Source organism: Cervus elaphus, chromosome 19 (genome assembly GCF_910594005.1).
Source record: "Cervus elaphus chromosome 19, mCerEla1.1, whole genome shotgun sequence".
NCBI classification, from domain to species: domain Eukaryota; kingdom Metazoa; phylum Chordata; class Mammalia; order Artiodactyla; family Cervidae; genus Cervus; species Cervus elaphus.
Genome location: NC_057833.1, coordinates 61836030 through 61856037, shown reverse-complemented (window position 1 = coordinate 61856037; position 20008 = coordinate 61836030). Strand labels below are relative to the sequence as shown.

At 45.9% G+C, this 20008-nt stretch overlaps 1 protein-coding gene across 1 annotated transcript in view; it reads left to right on the top strand.

Annotated features, from left to right (window-relative positions):
* The window catches only part of KCNH8 (potassium voltage-gated channel subfamily H member 8), a 446029-nt gene extending 436857 nt beyond the window's left edge, over window positions 1-9172 (top strand). The window contains exon 16 of the mRNA XM_043875194.1: window positions 6300-9172. Within this exon, the coding sequence (XP_043731129.1) occupies window positions 6300-6998 (699 nt within the window). The 3' untranslated portion in view covers window positions 6999-9172. The remainder of the gene's footprint in view (window positions 1-6299) is intronic.
* The last annotated feature ends 10836 nt before the right edge of the window (window positions 9173-20008 follow it).

Here is a 20008-nt window from a genome sequence, read left to right as displayed (position 1 = left end):
GTGACTCGCTCAGTACTCAGATGGGTGGTATGCCAGGGGGAAATGCAGGAAGTGGGCCATTATGGAGCCAAGTGGAAACACTGTTTACCGCAACTTAAACATCCATCGACAGAGGAATGCATAAGGAAGATGTGATTTACATATACAACAGAGTATTACTCAGCCACAAAAAGGAATGAAATAATGCCATTTGTAGCAACATGAATGGATTTAGAGATTATCACAGTAAGTCAGAGAATGACAAATGTCTTATGATGTCACGTAAATGTGGAATCTTAAAAAAAATGATACAAATGAACTTATTTACAAACAAAAACAGACCCACAGACATAGAAAATAAACTTATGGTTACCAAAGGAGAAGGGTTCAGTTCAGTTCAGTCGCTCAGTCGTGTCCGACTCTTTGCAACCCCATGAATCGCAGCACTCCAGGCCTCCCTGTCCATCACCAACTCCTGGAGTTTACTCAAACTCATGTCCATTGAGTCAATGATGCCATCCAGCCATCTCATCCTCTGTCGTCCCCTTCTCCTCCCGCCTTCAACCTTTCCCAGCATCAGGGTCTTTTCCAATGAGTCAACTCTTCACATGAGGTGGCCAAAGTATTGGAGTTTCAGCTTCAGCATCAGTCCTTCCAATGAACACCCAGGACTGATCTCCTTTAGGATGGACTGGTTGGATCTCCTTGCAGTCCAAGGGACTCTCAGGAGTCTTCTCCAACACCACAGTTCAAAAGCATCAATTCTTTGGTGCTCAGCTTTCTTCACAGTCCAACTCTCACATCCATACATGACCACTGGAAAAACCATAGCCTTGACCAGACGGACCTTTATTGACAAAGTAATGTCTCTGCTTTTTAATATGCTGTCTAGGTTGGTCATAACTTTCCTTCCAAGGAGTAAGTGTCTTTTAATTTCATGGCTGCAGTCACCATCTGCAGTAATTTTGGAGCCCAGAAAAATAAAGTCAGCCACTGTTTCCACTGTTTCTCCCATCTATGTGCCATGAAGTGATGGGACTAGATGCCATGATCTTTGTTTTCTGAATGTTGAGTTTTAAGGAGAAAGGTAGGGGGTGATTAATTAGGAGTTTGGTATTAACATGTACACACTACTATAAAATAACAACAAGCACCCAGGAGCTCTACTCAATATTTTGTAATAGCCTATGGGGGAAAAGAATCTGAAAATCTATATATGTGTGTATAACTAAATCAGTTTATGTACACCTGAAACTAATACAATGTTGTAAATCAACTATGCATGTATGCTAAGTCATTTCAGTCATGTCCAACTCTGTATGACCCTATGGACCATAGCCCACCAGGCTCCTTTGTCCACGGGATTCTCCAGGCGAGAATACTGGAGTGGGTTGCCATGCCCTCCTCCAGGGGGTCTTCCCAACCCTGGGATTGAACCCCTGTTTCTTGTGTCTCCTGCATTGGCAGGTGGATTATTTACTGCTAGCGCCACCTATGAAGCCCGTAAATCAACTATACTTCAATCTTAAAAATAATGATTTAAAAAAAACCAAGTAAGACTTGTGAGGTGCTTTGTAATACCAGCTCTGCTTTCTAATATGAGTGACAGAAGACATTCAAGCAGTTGAGGTAAATGGGGAAAAAATTGGTTCATTGGGTCTGAGTGATTTATTTACTTTTATTGACCGATCTGCAGCATTCCAGTTTCATGTTGTATTTTGAAGATATCTCCTTAAGTGGACTTAGCCTTGATCACGAAGTAGTCCCAACAACCTTTTTTTTTTAAATGATCATCTTCTTATCTATACTGTGAAAAAGCCTTGAGCCCTACCATCCTTGAAAAGTAGTGAAGTTGGCATGTTTGCTTTCTGCATTTGATTAAGAGTAAAGCCCTTCCTGTTTTAGAATGAATTTTGTTAGTGAGCCCAGCAGGACACAAAAAATAGAAGTGCTCTGAAGCTCTACAGTATTCTGTGTGGCATACGTTATCACCTTTGTGACACCAGTCTCCACCTACAGGAGATGCCGTCTCTCTGGTGGCTTTGTCCTTGCAAAGGCGGAGGCCCCTTACCTAACAGGGATTAACCCCCTATGAAGCTTTAACAAGGGGCAGGGGTGTGTCCCCAGTGACACAGTGACAGAAATCTTCCCCGACGTAAAGTGAACATTACCCAAATAGAGCTAAAGAAAGCTCTATTTCCTTGGGTCCTTTGCTTCTTTTTAGTTCAAGCTAATATAATAATTTTTTATGAAAATATTAATGCTATTTACATTCTTGGAGCCATTCAAGATTCTGGAGTTCCCATTCAAAGTTCAGGGCCTCAAAGTCGTGGCGTAGAAAAAGTTCAGTGTCAAGAATGTGGCCATGGAGAGGTATCCCAACCATAGGAAAATATTGGTTTCTTTTGAATGCTTAAAAAAAAAAAAAAAAGTTTGTCAGCAGCATATCTATTAACGTATTGCCCAGTTCCAGATTTTCGCTTTTCACAAACCTTTTTTGTTGGTGGTCCATTCATATAATTTGCTGTGAAGAGACTTGACTGGGCTTAATTGGTCTCTTGTTTTTAGAGATGATACTACTTACTTATCTGATATTCGGTTACCATTTCAGATAATGCCGTGTTACTTTGAGGTGCACAACAAAGTGATTCGGTTGTACATATGTGTTGTTCAGTTGCTCAGTCCTATCTGAGTCTTTTGTGACCCCGTGGGCTGTACCCTCCAGGCTCCACTGTCCATGGGATTTCCCAGGCCAGAACACTGCAGTGGCTTGCCATTTCCTTCTCCAGGGGATCTTCCTGACCAAGGAGAGAACCATGTCTCCTCCATTGGCGGGCGGATTCTTTGCCACCGACTCACCAGGGAAGCGCATACATACATATGTGTGGGTGTGTGTGAGACACGGGGAGAGAGAATCTTTTTCAGATTCTTTTCCTATATAGGTTATCACAAACGGTGATACCGTCAGTCATCCTCGCTGATTATCTGTTTAATAGTGTGTATACATTAGTCCCCAAATCCTAAGTCATCCCCTCCGCTCCCCCTTTCGTTCGTTTCCTACATCAGTGGTTCTGTATCTCTTTTGTATATAAGTTGGACCTAGAGATTATCATACTAAGTGAAGTAAGCCAAAGACAAGCATATGATACTGTTCATATGTGGAATCTAAAAACAATGAACTAATTTCAGACAACTTTTAAACACAAGGCTCCTGTTTGTATCATCCATGCTCTTCACAAATGCTGACTACGTTAGCAAAAATCTCTCAACTCTTAACCAATATTTTCTCTTCTGTGAAGTAAGATACTGTAATAGAAAAAGCACCAAACCTAGAAAGCTAGAACTCCCTACCAAAAACTGCCAGTCATGAAATAAGAGAACTTAAAATGTCATTTAGGGACTTCCTTGGTGGTCCAGTGGCTAAGTCTGCCTTGCAATAAGATCCCACATGTTGCAGAGCAGCTAAGCCCTTGCACTCAGAGTCAACCAAGACCCCGTGCAGCCAAATTTTTTTAAATGTCAATTAACCTCTGAGCTTTAGTGTCCCCACTTCACAGATGGGAAAATACTAGTGTGTTCCTGATGCTCTTAAGACTGTTTGTCAGTCCAATAATGAAAGTGTACCTAAAAGCATGTTGTATTATTTACTTATTTGTTGAGTATAACTGTTGACGTGTCTAAAATGCAAAGCCGTGCTTCAAAGATTATGTCTTTATTCAATGCTAAGGCCACCTGGAAGCATTTTTACTGGGAGCTGAGCCCCGGGGAATTTGATACAGGCATTAACTTAGACAACCTACAAGAATGAATGGTTATCATATCCTTCAAACATCTCATTTAGTATCAACTTTCTCTTCTGAAATTTTGATAGGAGAGCTAATCCACTGAAGACAGAGGCCTGGGTGAATGCCTGCTGTGCTGAAATGCGGAGATGACTCGTTTCGGCCTGGGTACTTTAGAATTGAGGCCTGGCAGGGTATGAAATTGACAACCTGCAGTGAAAATTTTAAAACACATAGACTCTTTCTCAGATTCACTGTTTCTCTTATTAAATGTGAGTCTCAGAGGTATCTTTTTTGTCGCCAAAAGTTTTGGATCTGTTGAAAAGCCTGGGCAGGTATTAGATTGAGTCCCTTGAGCTCCACACTAACTGCAAGGCAGAAATATTTTTGGTCTGGCAATTTCAAGGCAGTTGGTTGTCTGAAACATGGAAAAACCTCCTTCTGGCCTTTTAAAAATGCCTGATTTGACTGGCACTACCTCCTGATGGGCCCCCCAGGGAGAATTAGTTTCAAACTGCAGTTACAGGAAGTGGACTGAATGAAGTTACTGGGTGAATTAGGAATGTATACTTATATATTGAAAAAGAAAATGTCTACCCAAAACCTAACCGAAACAGCAATATTGGTTTTGGCTTCATTGGAACTGCACTGCCCTTTGGTCTTCTTTTGTTTTCTGATGGTATTTGGCCAATGGGTTCAGCTGCTTGTGCTGGAATTTGTGGTTCACAACATTAGGATCAAGGCATGGGAAGTCCTTTATAAAATAGTCTTATAGCAATGAAGCCAAGATGTTATAATGTGCATGAGTGTTATGAATGTAACCAAAGACTAGAAAATAGGTGTGTGTCCTGCTTTCTGAAATATAGATTTTCCTCACTTTGAAAAATCCAGAAAAGCTGGATTTAAGTCAAATTGAATTTTCTGGTGGTCTTCCATGGTTAAAAAAGCAGTGTGGCTATTAGGAAAATAAACCCTCCAGTGAATTACAGTATTAGTTCAAGTGTAAAACAGATAATGAGGACTCTTCAGTGTTCCTGAGAACTTGATGGTCACGTCTCCTTTGAAAATCTTACACAGACTGTGTCTCACCTAGAAAAGTGAATAAAGCACAACTGAGGTTATATCAGTAATTCTGCAGGTGTTTGATACAGTGATTCTGGGATCATTGATGGATCCCAGCCCTCCTGGGTCCCCATGGTGTTTATCTTTAGAGTCACCTTGAAGATCTTTTCATTTCTCTCTATCACTTTGCAATTTTCCCTTTTCCTATAGACAAATCCTAGCAAATCTGGTGTGAGTTCTTGCTGACCATCCTCCCTACCCTTGGCCAATGTGTCTCTGAATAAAGTGCAGAAAAGTGCAGCTGGTGACCAGAAACGGCAGGAGGGGGGCCATCATTCACTGGGTGTCTGCCCTGGGCAGGAAGCGTGCTAAGCGCTTTACACACAACACTCACTCCCGCACATCACTTTGAGATGTCTGGGGTGGGGGCCATGCACCCTGGAGTAGCCCACTAGCTCAGAGGAAGCAAAGGACGCTGCATTTAAGAGGTACCAGAGTTGATGGACCTACATGTCTAGTTTTGTCCAAGAACTCTCAAATCACTGGTTAAGAATGTCAAAGACAAATATCATATGATATCATTTATGTGTGTAATCTTTAAAAAAAAATGATACAAATGAACTTATTTACAAAACAGAAAGAGATTCACAGACATAGAAAACAAGTTTATGGTTACCAAGACAGAAAGGGGCGGACAGGGCTAAATTAGGAGTTTACTAATTTACACTACTGTATATAAACTAGAAAAACAACAAGGACCTGCTGGATAGCCCAGGGTGGTCTGCTTAATGGTCTGTGATAATCTTTAAGGGAAAATAACCTGAAAAGGAATATATGTGTTTGTATGGGTGTGTGCCTGCTCAGACGCTTCAGTCTTGTCCAACTCTTTGCGACCCCATGGACTGTAGCCCACCAGGCTCCTCTATCCATGGGGATTCTCCAGGCAAGAATACTGGAGGGTTGCCATGCCCTCCTCCAGGGGATCTTCCCCACCCAGGGATCAAACCCACGTCTCCTGTGTCTTTTGCATTGCAGGCAGATTCTTTACCACTGAGCCACTGAAGAAGCCCCAAATGTGTGTGTGTGTGTGTGTCTGTGTGTCTGTGTGTCTGTGTGTATTGCATTTGCCTAAAAGTTCCAGGATGAACTTTTAGGCCAACCCTAAAGTGTAGAGCTCAATCACTTTGTTATCCACCTGAAACATTATACATCAACAGTATTTCAATAAAAAAAAAAATAAAGGTATACAATTAAAAAAAAACAAACAAACAGACTGTGTCTCTCCAGGTCTCCTCAGAATGAGGATGGCTTTAGATCAGGTGCTCCGTTCCTCGGTCACCCTTCGGGCTTGCCTGGAATTGGAGGCCAAGCCGTCTTCCGGGCCTTCTGACTGAGAAACGTCCCTTCCCTTCCGCGCTCTGAGATCGCGGCCCTGCTGGTCTGACCGCTGCCTTCCGCTCTGCTTTGTCCACGCAGGTAACCACGCTGACTCAGGAGGTCTCCCAGCTCGGCAGGGACATGAAGACGGTGATGCAGCTTCTCGAGCACGTCCTGTCGCCGCAGCAGCAGTCCCGGCTTTGCTCTCTGCACACCGCCTCTCTGTGTCCCTCCGGTTTCCAGGGCAGGACGGCCTGGAGCACGCACCAGCCCTGTCTGCACTTGCAAGCCGCCGGCTCCGCGTACAGCCCAGCGCCGCTGTGCCAGGGGAGCGTCACCCCCGACAGCTGGAGTGTGGGGCCCTCCTCGGCGGGGGGCAGCCCCCAGCGGACGGGCGCCCAGGAGCAGAGTCCGGCGGGCGGGGAGCTCCGCGCCTCCCCGAACCTGGACCACGTGCCTGCCCACTGCCCGGTGGTCCAGGAAGGTCGCCTGCAGTTTCTCAGGTGCGTCTCCCCGCAGTCGGACACGACGCTGACGCCGCTGCAGTCTATCTCGGCCACCCTCTCCTCCTCCGTCTGCTCCTCCTCAGAGACGTCTTTGCACCTGGTTCTCCCCAGCAGATCGGAGGAGGGGAGCTTGGGCCAGGGCGCCGTGAGTTCCTTCAGTCTGGAAAACCTGCCAGGATCTTGGGAGCGGGAAGGACGGGCATCCGTCTCCACCGAAGCCCTGGAGAACTTTCCCCTGGAAATGGTCGCAAGCACAGCAGAGGTGAAAGATGACAGAGCCGTGCACGTATGATGCAGTGTACCTGGACGGCGCCCGCCTCCGCCCGTCGCCGCGGGATGTCAGCCCGGGGTGGCCTCGCTTGCCCCTGGCAGCCTGAAGACTGGGCAGAGCCGTGGAAAACGGGCCCCAGGGCAGGAGAACCACCTCCATCCCGCAGCAGACACTTCCTACATCCTAGCGACAAAGTAGGGCCCATTACCTGTGCAGGTATTAACTTACTGGTCTGTTTGACAGACTTTGGTAAAAGTCCAAAGACCCTGAGGGTCTGAGCAGCTACAAGTCGCAGACGAAGAATGTGTGGACTCGAGTCCTGGGTGGCTTTTCAGAAGAGCAGCAAAGGTTTTTCCTGAGTGCCTGCGTGTCCCTCCTGAACAATATCCATATTGTGGGCTCTGGGAGTACACAGCTCCTGCTGATCTATTTTTCAAAAATAGAAGGCGAGTGGACAATTATCACTGCATGTCATCTCCTAGACAATCAGTCACACAGAGCCGGTGGCCAGCGGTCAGCTATTGCACGTTATTTGCCATGTAAATGAATATGTCTTTATTTATCAAAAAAAAAAAAAGAGAGGCTATTTTTATATCCTTGGTATGAAATATGTATTTAAACTATTTAAACTATTTATAAAGAAATGAATGTTTTCTTTTCATTTTGGTAAAAAAAAAAAAAGCTTGCTGTTTTAACAAGAAATGCACTACTGTTATGTCTAGTAGATCAAAAATTATTATTAAGAGGATGTAGTTTTGAAAGGAAGCCCACCCCCCTTTTATCTGCATGCAGTTTGCAACAAATGTATCCTCATGCTTCTGGATTACAAAAGAAAAGTGAGGTCATATTTTATTAATGAAATAAAAACCCGGCCAGAGTGTCTGGCATGGTGGGGGGTGGGGGCAGAATCCACCCGAGCTCCGGGGACTCGCGTAGAATCCTGACTTGAGGCTACCCCCACCATGCCCACATAAATGTTTCTCCTCCAGCCATCGTAAGTGTGGTTCTGAAACCCAAAATTGGTCTGGGGAATATGAAACCACAACTACATTGAACTATTTTGGCCTCAAAATTAGGAAGAAAACCTTGAGTGTGTTCTTCCTCTGTGCTTATCTTTCAGGGGAGCTTGTGTAGACTGGTGAACATTCCAAAATGAAGCCAGAACTTCTGAACTCTAACTTGTAAACGGGCTGCCAGCTTGCTTTGGATCAGCACTTTCATTTTTTTCTTGAAAGCTCTCAACAGTGCTGTAAGTTATGAAGAGCAGGTGTTTTCATTCTCCTTTTGCAGAGAAAAAAAAAAAAATAAAGCCCCAGCGATTATACAGCTAGGATGCTGGAGACAGTCTAGAACCCATAATGCTTTCTACACCTCAACCAATATCCAAATTCAGATGCTGGCATGGTAATAATTTAAATGCCTTCACTTCAGGTTTATTATGGTTAAGAATGTGTAGGGCCTTATCATTTAAGACGTTCTTAGAGAATATACTGAATTCACTTTCTGGAGTCCCCTGTTCCCATTTCCCACTGCAAAGAATAACTAATTTGAAAATTGTATTATTAAAGACATCTACACAAAGCAAGACTTCTGGTGTGTGACTCTTATACCCTAAAACTGGATAGAGCAGCAGAAAGAAAATAAAGCTTTTCTAAGAAAAGTGAAAGCCATACATGTGTCTGAGGCAGGTCGTTTAAGAGTGTATCTTCTATTCCCCCAGTTCCAAAGTTCAATCTCTCCTTACCCAAGTGAATGGGGAAACTGAGGCAAAGGCAACATGCAGGATTTAACATATGTATTTGTAGCCACACTTTTTTGCTCATCCTGACATACATCATCATTTTAAGTACCATTCCAATAGAACTAACTGGTGCTGGTTCTGCTGTCTTTCTGGAAAACTATCACGGCTATCACAGGCTAATAATAAAGCCCAACATTCTGATCTGTGAGTACTGACTATATATCAACACATTTAAGGAGTAACACCTTATGTTTCCTTACACAACAGTCAACAATGCTAAAGTTATTATTTTATTCCCATTTTGTAAATGAATAATTGGGACACAGATTTTTTTAAACTGCCCAGTCACACTGTTTTAAATAACAGCCCCAGTACTCCTGTGGACACCCTGGGTACCCCTCCTTTCATGTCCAAATCTATTCCTGCTGCCTTTTGAAGTTGTACTCGTCATTAATTTCCCTTGAAATCCATGAATAAAATAAAATATTTGGTTTTGGTGGTTTTTTTTAAGCACACCTATGGGATAAATTGGGCTTCCCAGGTGGCACTAGTGGTAAAGAACCTGCCTGCCAATGCAGGAGACGTGAGATGCAGGTTGGATCCCTGGGTTGGGAAGATCCCCTGGAGGAGGGCGTGGCAACCCACTCCAGTACTCATGTCTGGAGAATCCCATGGACAGAGGAGCCTGGCGGGCTACAGTCCATGGGGTCACAGAGAGTCAGGCTGAAGGGACTGAGCATGCATTCATGGGATAAGTCAGTCAAGCTCTGGGGATTTGGGAAAGTCCTAATGACATGCCTAGAAATATGCCCATGATTTTCCACCCAGTCACCTTCTGTGTGCCTACTCCTGACAGCTGACTTAGTGGGTGTAAGACCTAGCTGCCCACTGTGGGCAGGTCTGCAGCTGGACAGGATGAGCAAGCACCTGAAAAAGGGTGGAAGCTGAAAAAGGGCCCCTGCCTCCTGTGAATCAGCCCCACTCTCTCTCTTATTAACCTTTCCCCTCATCACCATCAGGCTTCCATCGTAGCTCAGTTGGTAAAGAATCTGCTGGCATTGCAGGAGACCTGGGTTTGATCCCTGGGTCGGGAAGAACCCCTGGAGAAGGAAATGGCAACCCACTCCAGTGTTCTTGCCTGGAAAATCCCATGGACGGAGGATCCTGGTGGGCTACAGTCCATGGGGTCACAGAGTCGGACACGACTTCGTGACTAAATCACCATCGTCACCATTATGCTGACAAACAGGACTCTCCCATATCCAGAGCAGCTCAGAATGACACATTTTGGGTTTCCTCTGTATGGTTGTGTGTGTGGTGATATTATTCTAGGAAATGAGAGTTCCGAGTTCCTCTAGATGTTTGGTTCTCTGAACACCGTGACTGTGCAAGCAGCAGAGGCCCACAGTGCCCCACGAGACACATGTGTGTATCCCCACCTTTTCCTCTCCTCCCCACTCTGTCCAAGAAGCAAAACTGGGATCTAGAAAGAAGAGAAGCACAGATGTTCTCGGTCAAGTGTATTTTCTTTAAAATAGTATTGGGGACTAAAGTCTTCTTGTAGTTCTATTTAAGAGAACCAGGCAGATTATAGTAGACTTTATTTTGATACAACGTAAGAAGACATTTCTGGCAATTTAAGTTACTTACAAATGGAGTTTATTGTGGAAGAGGCGATAAAAATCGGAAATAAATTGTACTTTCAGAGATTGCTTAACTATCTAACAGGAATATTGTTTTCCAGAGGGTTCTGTATGAGGTGGGAATCTAGCAGAATACCTACATCAGGATCACGTGAGGTAGTTGTTTGAAATGCCAGGAGAATCTGGCTTCAACCCAGTCCCTCTGAATGGGGTCTGGGAATCAGCCATTTAGTAAACATGCATTAGAGACTGGAAAATATTTGTCTAGAGTCCATTATAGTACAAGATTTCGTCCTAGCTAATTTATACACAAGTGGGCCAGCATTTAGATTTCATCAACAACAGCCTCGGGTCTATAATTGTGTAATAGAGAGGCTTGGTTAACACCTGTATCCGGAGTTCTCAAATTTCAGTTTGAATAATGTATTTCTGGGTGTTGCACAGTGAGGCCAAACAATACTGAAACACTGGCGTCCGGAAACCAGGAAGGTTTATTACAAGGTCATGCTCACGGCTAAAGAACCCCAAAGTTACTGAAAGCTTTCAGCAAAGCCCGTTTAAAGCAAAAGTGAGGGAGGGGCATGGTTAGTTGTTGCACACGTCTTGGCATCAGAGCCTTTCTTCTTGAAGTCAGGTCGTGGTCAGGTAACGACGTCCCTGTAAGTCTCTACCAAATGAACGTGCTGCTCTGTCCTGACAAGGAAGGGCCAGGTCCTGGTCCTGGCTGAGAGGAGGCAGATCTCAGACGCCAGCTCTGCCGGGGCCGGGTTTCCGCAGGCTGCCCACATGGGGGGAGGACCAGGTCCCACAGACTGTCACCCAGGAAGACGGCCACCGTTATTAGGTTGCAGAAACAGGGGTGGGGAAGAGGTTCATAGCTGCCTCAAGGCCTGGGCCCGCCGGGGGTCCTTGGTGAGGCTCTGGAGCTCCGCAGAGCACTGCCCCAGGCTGTTATCTGGGGCCCCAGCGCCGCTGGCCCAAGTTGAGGTGAGCTGGAGGGCCTCCGGGAGGAGGCCTGAAGCTGCCTCTTAGTCTCCACCTGATGACCAGCTATGGGAGGTATCCCCTCACTCACAGCCCCTCCTCCACACCTTGTTACCTGGAGGCAGGCCCGCTGCGGCCCCACCCACAGCTGAGCAGGACTGACCGGCTCCTGGACCGCTGCTTGCTTGTGGGTGGGGCCCGGTAAGGCGCTGGCCAATGGCTGCGCAGGGCGTGTTGCCTGGTAACAGTGGGGCGTGATGCAGCCCCAAGGCTGAGTTGCGGAAGGCCGTGCTCACCACAGTCTGCTACGTGGGGGGCCTCTCATCAAAACAGAGATTTCAGTCCTGACATCTCAGATGAGCGCTGGGTCCCGAGTGGTTCCAATATAGATGGTCCAGGGAGCACATTCTAGAAACACGGCACCAACAGTGTCAACATCTTGATAGTGAGGAGTTAGACCAATTAGAATCAAACCGGTTACAGCTGACAGCTGCATGTAATACTGTTTCCATTGGTTACTACCACATCCGTGATTTTTTTCATGAGCGTGATGGACCATCTGCTCCAAGAGACCTTCGAAGGTTCACTCGCTACTTAAATCCTAGTGTTTGACTGCCCGCTGTGTGTTGTGCACCAGCACCACTACATTTGTTGTACACCCTTTTGTTTTGAAACGAAGAGCTGTTTTATTTAATGGAGATATAATTTACATATAACATTCAGTTCAGTTCAGTCGCTCAGTCGTGTCTGACTTTTTGCGACCCCATGAACCGCAGCATCCCAGGCCTCCCTGTCCATCACCAATTCCCACTAACTCCCAAACCCATGTCCATCGAGTTGGTGATGCCATCCAACCATCTCATCCTCTGTCGTCCCCTTCTCCTCTTGCCCTCAATCTTTCCCAGCATCAGGGTCTTTTCAAATGAGTCCGCTCTTCAAATCAGGTGGCCAAAGTATTGGAGTTTCAGCTTCAACATCAGTCCTTCCAATGAACACCCAGGACTGATCTCCTTTAGAATGGACTGGGTGGATCTCCTTGCACTCCAAGGGACTCTCAAAGAGTCTTCTCCAACACCACAGTTCAAAAGCATCAATTCTTCGGTGCTCAGCTTGCTTTATAGTCCAACTCTCACATGCATACATGACCACTGGAAAAACCATAGCCTTGACTAGATGGACCTTTGGTGGCAGAGTAATGTCTCTGCTTTTCAATATGGTGCCTAGGTTGGTCATAACTTTCCTTCCAAGGAGTAAGTGTCTTTTAATTTCATGGCTGCAATCACCATCTGCAGTGATTTTGGAGCCCAGAAAAATAAAGTCAGCCACCATTTCCACTGTTTCCCCATCTATTTGCCATGAAGTGATGGGACCAGATGCCATGATCTTCATTTTCTGAATGTTGAGCTTTAAGCCAACTTTTTCACTCTCCTCTTTCACTTTCATCAAGAGGCTCTTTAGTTCTTCTTCACTTTCTGCCATAAGGGTGGTGTCATCTGCATATATGAGGTTATTGATATTTCTCCCAGCAATCTTGATTCCAGCTTATGCTTCCTCCAGCCCAGTGTTTCTCATGATGTACTCTGCATATAAGTTAAATAAGTAGGGTGACAATATACAGCCTTGATGTACTCCTTTCCCAAACTGGAACCAGTCTGCTGTTCCATGTCCAGTTCTAACTATTGCTTCCTGACCTACATACAGGTTTCTCAAGAGGCAGGTCAGGTGGTCTGGTATGCCCATCTCTTTCAGAATTTTCCACAGTTCATTGTGATCCACACAGTCAAAAGCTTTGGCATAGTCAAGAAAGCAGAAATAGATGTTATTCTGGAACTCTCTTGCTTTTTTGATGATCCAGCAGATGTTGGCAATTTGATCTCTGGTTCCTCTGCCTTTTCTAAAACCAGCTTGAACATCTGGAAGTTCATGGTTCATGTATTGCTGAAGCCTGGCTTGGAGAATTTTAAGCATTACTTTACTAGCGTGTGAGATGAGTGCAATTGTGTGGTACTTTGAGCATTCTTTGGCATTGCCTTTCTTTGGGATTGGAATGAAAATTGACGTTTTCCAGTCCTGTGGCCACTGCTGAGTTTTCCAAATTTGCTGGCACATTGAGTGCAGCACTTTCACAGCGTCATCTTTGCATGAGTTTCAAGATAATGATTTGTAATTTGGATACACTGCAAAATAACCACAATAATATCCAACACACAGTTTCAATTTTTTCTTATGGTAAGAAGTTTTATCAGCTACTCTCTCAGTAAAGTAAAGTTGCTCAGTCGTGTCTGACTCTTTGCGACCCCATGGACTGTAGCCTACCAGGCTCCTCTGTCCATGGGATTTTCCAGGCAAGAATAGTGGAGTGGGTTGCCATTTCCTTCTCCAGGGAATCTTCTTGATCCAGGGATCGAACCTGGGTCTCCAGCATTGCAGACAGACGCTTTACCGTCTGAGCCACCAGGGAGGAGTGGCTGCTCTTAGCAACTCCCAAATGTACAATTCAGCATGATTAAATATAGTCACCCTGTTGTACTTACATCCCCAGGACTTAATAATTTTGTAACTAGAAGTTTGTACCTTTTGACCATCATCACATATTTTACCCATCCCTACCCCCTTCTCTGTTTCAAGTTTCATTTGGATTTTCTAGAAAGGAAAAAGAAAAAAGTAAAGATGCCCTTTGAACTCTCGTAGATGGGTCAGTTCCACTGGATAGGGAGAAGCATACTTGTCTGGTTGGAGAAGGACAGCTGCTACGGGTGTCCCCGGGTGGACCGTAACTGCTCCTGTCAGGGTTATGATTTTACCCAGAACAATAAAGGAGCTTGTCCCTAGTGGAGCTTGGAAGGCTGCTGCTTCCCGTGAGGGTGTGGCTCCTTCCCCCAAGGTCGTCCTCACCAGACACTGCCTTTGCTCTTCATGTTTCACTCTCCCCGCGTCATCTTCCACAATCACCACCACAGTGGAGCCTCAGCACAGGCAGAGACTCAATGAAAGGCTGTTCCAAAGGCTGCCTTTGCCCACTTCTTTCATCTCATCCTGTGATAAATGCTCCAAATAAACAAGATGCTGAGAAAGGAGTAGGATCTTTGGCTGAACACAAGCAAGGGTTTGAGTCCAACTATTTTCCCCTTGATCTGGGACCGCAGACGAGTTATTTAACACGACTGACTCCTCATTTCTCCATTTGAAAGTCGAGGATTAGACTACGTCTAGCTCGCAGTCTTTGTGAGGGTTTAATGAAGTGATTTGTGTGAACGCACACTGCCTGACCTCGATGACTGCTGCGCAAATGTCAGCTCTCCCCGTGGGTCCCTTCCCTCCCACCTGCCTCCCGGCTCCTCTGTCTCCCTCTCCTTCCCTCGATTCCTCCAGCCTTCCCCCTAGAACTCACCCCCCCGCCCTCCTCCCTGGGGCTCCTGTCTTTCCACCTTCCCCTCCTTCTCTCCCTCACCCTCCCCTCGCATCCCAGGCTCACTCCTGGAAGCTGAGCCCCTTTTGACAATTCTCTCCACAAAGGTCACGATGCAGCTTTTACACTATGCCCCACAACAGCCCACTTCTCACGGTATTTACCATCATGTCAACATCTACCTTAATAAAAAACCATCACTGAGGAGACGCCAGGGCCATCTTAGCCCCAACCCGTGTGGCTTCTGATTTATCTAAATTTTAGCAAGTAAAGCCTTAAAAAAAAAAAAAAAACCCCTTAATACAATTACAGGAAGATGCAAGACTTGTATTCACTGATGTGAGCATGCTACATAAGCATATACTTTTCTTGCCCTCGAGTTTCTCGTGGAAGTTTGTGGTTGTTTCAGAAGCCACGCGCGCGCGCGCGCGCACACACACACACACACACACACACACACACACACACACACACACACACACACACACACACACACACACACACACACACACACACACACACACACACACACACACACACGAGTCGCGCCCACCACCCTGGGTCACAGAAGACCTGGGCTGTGTCAGCCACCAGCCGGAGAGCTTGCTGGCAAGCGGCCGTGTCCAGAGCCCCTTGGCTGGCGGCAGAGAGGCCAAGGCGTCGGCCACTAGAACGCGGATGCCTCCAGAGCCCCTCCTGGACTCCCTGGGGGAGCGTGGCTCCAGCCGGGGAGCCGCCGACCCTCAGGCCGGCAGAGGCCGGAGAGGAGCCGCCCGCGGTTGGCCTCGCGCAGCAGAGCCGCGAGCAGAGAGCTCCCGGGAGGCCCGCGCACGGCTGAGCCGGGCAGAGGCCGCAACTCCGCACCTCCGCACCTCCGCACCTGGGTTTCAGGGGATCAAAGAGCCGAACCTTCTAGGAAAAGCGGCGAGGCGAGCCGGACGGGGCCTGCGGGCAAAGCCGGGCCTCCGCGGGGCCTGCTGCCTCCGGCTTCTCTCCCTTCTGTGCAGACAAGAGTCTGTGTAGGAGGTGAAGTCAGTGCTGACTCTAGGGCTCGGACTTTTAGGGGCTTTCCCCTTTTTTCTTTACAGTTGGTAAAAATTGTACATCCATGTGTGATACATTTGAGTATGACAGAAAGTAAAATGGAAGGAAATAAAGACTCGGAAGTGTGTCTGTCCATGTTTTTCATTTTTGTAAGAAGCCAGTATCCTCCCTTGATCTAGTCTCTAAGTCGTATCTGACTCTTGTGACCCCAATGGACTGTGTCTGCGGGATTCTCCAGGCAGGAATCCTGGAGTGGGGTGCCATGCCTCCTCCAATGTACTCCCGTGGGGGGACCCTTTTCGGGTAAGAACTCCCTCCGGGCTGGAGAGCGCACTGCGCCTTTGCTTGCAGTGGCGAATTTTCCACCGGCCGAGGCCCCTGCGCTCAGCGGCCTCTCTTCTCCAGGAGGGTTCACCTGTCCTGAGGAGGACTCACTCCTGAACTGGGCGTGGGGGTCCCGTGAACCGCTGCTGAAGAAGAGCCTCCGCTCAGCCCCGGGCCCCAGGGGCTGCTGAGTGCTTCGGAGGCTGCAGCCGCGTGGCCACCCCGTGTCTTTGGGGTCCCTTGGATGACTGGCGAGACGTCCAGGAGCCCTCAGTGGAAATCCGGATTTCTGAAAGTCGCCATTGCCCATAACGTGTCCTGACTGTGCCTCCTGCTCGAATCAGGCAGAAAAAAATCAGACTGTCATCTCTGGTCTCTCACTGAAAAGACGTTTGAGCCCTGCACCAGGGTCACTTAGTATATCTCTTGTTAGCTTGTTCAGAACCTGCATCCACAGAGCAAGGATAAAAGACATTTCTGACTCTCTGTTCTCAAAGTGTGGGCTGTGGAGCAGCCACAACAACTTCATCTGGAAGCTGGTTAAAAATGCAGATTTTGGACTCTAGCCCAGAGCTATTGAATCAGTGTCTGCATTTTAACAAGATCCTCAGGTGTACAAGTTACACTGTTTTTTAGAAACACTGGATACACATTGGTTCTTGACTCTGACTACCCATAAGAATAACCCATACAGCTTTTAAAAGCCAGATTCCTGGCCCTAACCTCAAAGACTTTGATTTAGTTTGCCTGAGAGGAACCCAAGCATTGGTAATATTTAACACTTCTCAGGTGACTGCAGTATGGAAACACACTGCTCTGGAACAGAGGTTCTTAACATGTGGTCCCTGGTCAGAAGCATCAGCGTCACCGAGAACTAGTGAGAAGTGCAAATTCTCGGGCCCCAACCAGAAGCTACAGAGTCAGAAACCTTGGGGTAGGGTTGGGGTGGACCCCAGGGATTCAAGATGATTCTGATGTTGCTAAAATCTGAGACTACTGAGCTAGTCTGGGCCAAAGGAACCAGCCCAGGCTGAAGTAGGTCTCGAGCAGGTGAAACTTGGACTGCAATAATGCAGTATTATATGTCACATGCTTAATAACATAACACAATGTCAACCTTCTTCTAGGAGACTCATCATTTTTTATTTCAAATGTTCCTCTGTGTTTTAAAATCATACTGATAGACACAGAAAACAAACTTATGCTTACCAAAAGTGACAGGGTGGGTAGGGGAACATTAGGAGTTTGAGATTAACATATACATACTATTAATACTAAATATAAAGTAAATAACCAACAGGGACCTACTATACAGTAAAGGGAACTGTATTTAGCATCTTATAACAACCTATAATGGAAAAGAATGTAAAAATAATATATATGTGTATGAATCACTTTGCTGTACATCTGAAACTAACCCAGCATTGTAAGTCAACTAATTTCAATAAAAAAAATTAAAGATAGAGAATTGAAAAGAAAAATAAATAAAACCAAACTGATAGGTGAACATATCACTTTCTGATTAGAATAGGCTCTCTTCATTCCCATATTTCCCATTTCTACCATTTAGCCTAATGATATCCTTGTGAAAATTGTATTCCTAGGAGAGCATCAGTGCATCTGTTTTATAAGGTCTGCTTTGGGAAAAGACGCTGGTTCACTACAAGCATGGCCTGGAAGAGAAGCTTCCCCACAAGACTATAGACAGCATGTACCAGGGAAAACCAACCCCACATCTTTCTTAGTGTTTGTTACAGAGGTTGTGGTACATGAAACGTAAGTCAAGGCTTCATATGTCAACACAGAACCAGCTGCATGTGTAAGCCACAAGAGCGACTTCTTGCTGTTCCGATCACAGTCACAGAAAATAACTACCTACCTATAATCTGACGTGAAGAGGCGGTACCTACTGACCGGAAACTATCACACGCAGAAGAATGAGAAGGCAAAGTTTTCTGTTATCACAAATAAAGTGAAAGTGAAAGTTGCTCAGTTGTGTCCAACTCTTTGCGACCCCTTGGACCATACAGTCCATGGGATTCTCCAGGCCGGAACACTGGAGTGGGTAGCCTTTCCCTTCTCCAGGGGATCTTCCCAACCCAGGGAGCGAACCCAGGTCTCCCGCATTGCAGGCAGATTCTTTACCAGCTGAGCCACCAGAGAAGCCCATGTTTATTCTCATGATGCCTGTGTGGCAGCTGCAGGAAACCTTTACAGAGAGTCACTGTTAACACTAAACATCTAATATTGAGTAATATATTATTACAGTAAATTCCCACCTGCGTAAGACTTACTTCAGCCTGGGTCGGTTGCTTTGTCGTCCAGACTAGAGCAGTCGTCTTAAATTTTAGCAGCATCAGAACCACCAGCCTTCACTGGGGTACGCCCCCGGGATTTCTGACTCTGGATGTCTGGGGTGAGGCCTGGGATTTGTGTTTCCAACAAGTTCTGTGATGACAGTGTTTCCAGAACTGCTGTTTCTGAGCAGTGTGTCTTCACTTCTAAACGAGTCAATTTTATCTTTATATATGGGGCTCCTGTATTCTAGACTAAGAATCTAAAACCTTTACAGAGACATATGCTGAAGCACATGTAAATAACGAGATCTGGGCTGAGATGAGCCGAGTTTTTAGCTCCTCTTTGTGTATTTTTGACTTTAGACTTGATCACTAAATCCTCAGACTCCTCCTTCCCTCATCTCTGAGATGCAGTGTGTTCATTTGAGAACTAGGAGCCTGTCCTGTAGTTTACATGGGGGTGACCTCAGGAGACACTAGTAAGGGAAATAAGGAAAGAAAGGCAGTCCATGAAAGGTGCATTTTTAATTACTTTATATTGGATCATAGTGGATGAACAATGTTGTCTTCATGTCTGCTGTACAGCAAAATGAATCAGTTATACTTATATGTCTACTCTTCTTTCAATTATTTTTGCATATAGGCCATTTCAGGGTGTTCAGAAGCATTCCCTGTGCTATATAGTAGGTCCTTGTTAGTTATCTATTTTAATATAGTAGTGCATATGTGTCAGTCCAATCACCCTAACTGGCACTCCAGCCTTCATGTCTGGGAGTCTGTCTCTATTTTGTAAATAATTTCATCTGTATCATTTTTTTTAGACTCTGCATGTGAGTGATATGATATTTGTCTTTCTCCATCTGACTTACTTCTCTCAGTATGAGAATCTCCAGGTCCATCCATGTTGCTGCAAAAGGCATTATTTCATTCTTTTTATGGCTGAGTAGTATATTCCATTGTATGTGTCTACCACATCTTATTTACCCATTCCTCTGTTGATGGACATTTAGGTTGCTCCCATGTTCTGGCTATTATGAATAATACTGCAGTGAACACTGGGGTGTATCCTTGTGAACCATGTTTTTCTGAAGATATAAAAGATGTATTGTTGAGCAGATCATCTCTGTGAGCAGCTGAGGACCGATGGGCTACAGGAGCTCTGGGAGACACTGTAAACATGACCGTGAGCTGTACCATCTGAGGAGCAAGAAGCTGGTGTCTTCATCCTCCATCTCTCACCAGCCGATGGCTACTGGAGGCTCGCAGACATGCTACGCTCACAGCAAGCTCCGCATGCAAAGACAAAGCCTTAGTATCAGGGTGCTTGCAGTAGGAATCCTGGGGCAGGGCATGGAATGGTGTGTGATGGCAGAGATGGGCAGGACAACAGGCGCATCGGCTACCAGGGGTGTGTATCAAGTCAGTCACGGGACAGACGCTTGCAACAGGAACCACTTTAAAGAAAGAATTAGCGATTACTTATGGAGTATTAGCTCCAATGAAGAGATGAAAGAGAATGCCAAGGAATACCTTACGGTGGAGGAATATGCACCAAGGAAGGAAAAAATTTGGAAGACGCATTCCTCGAG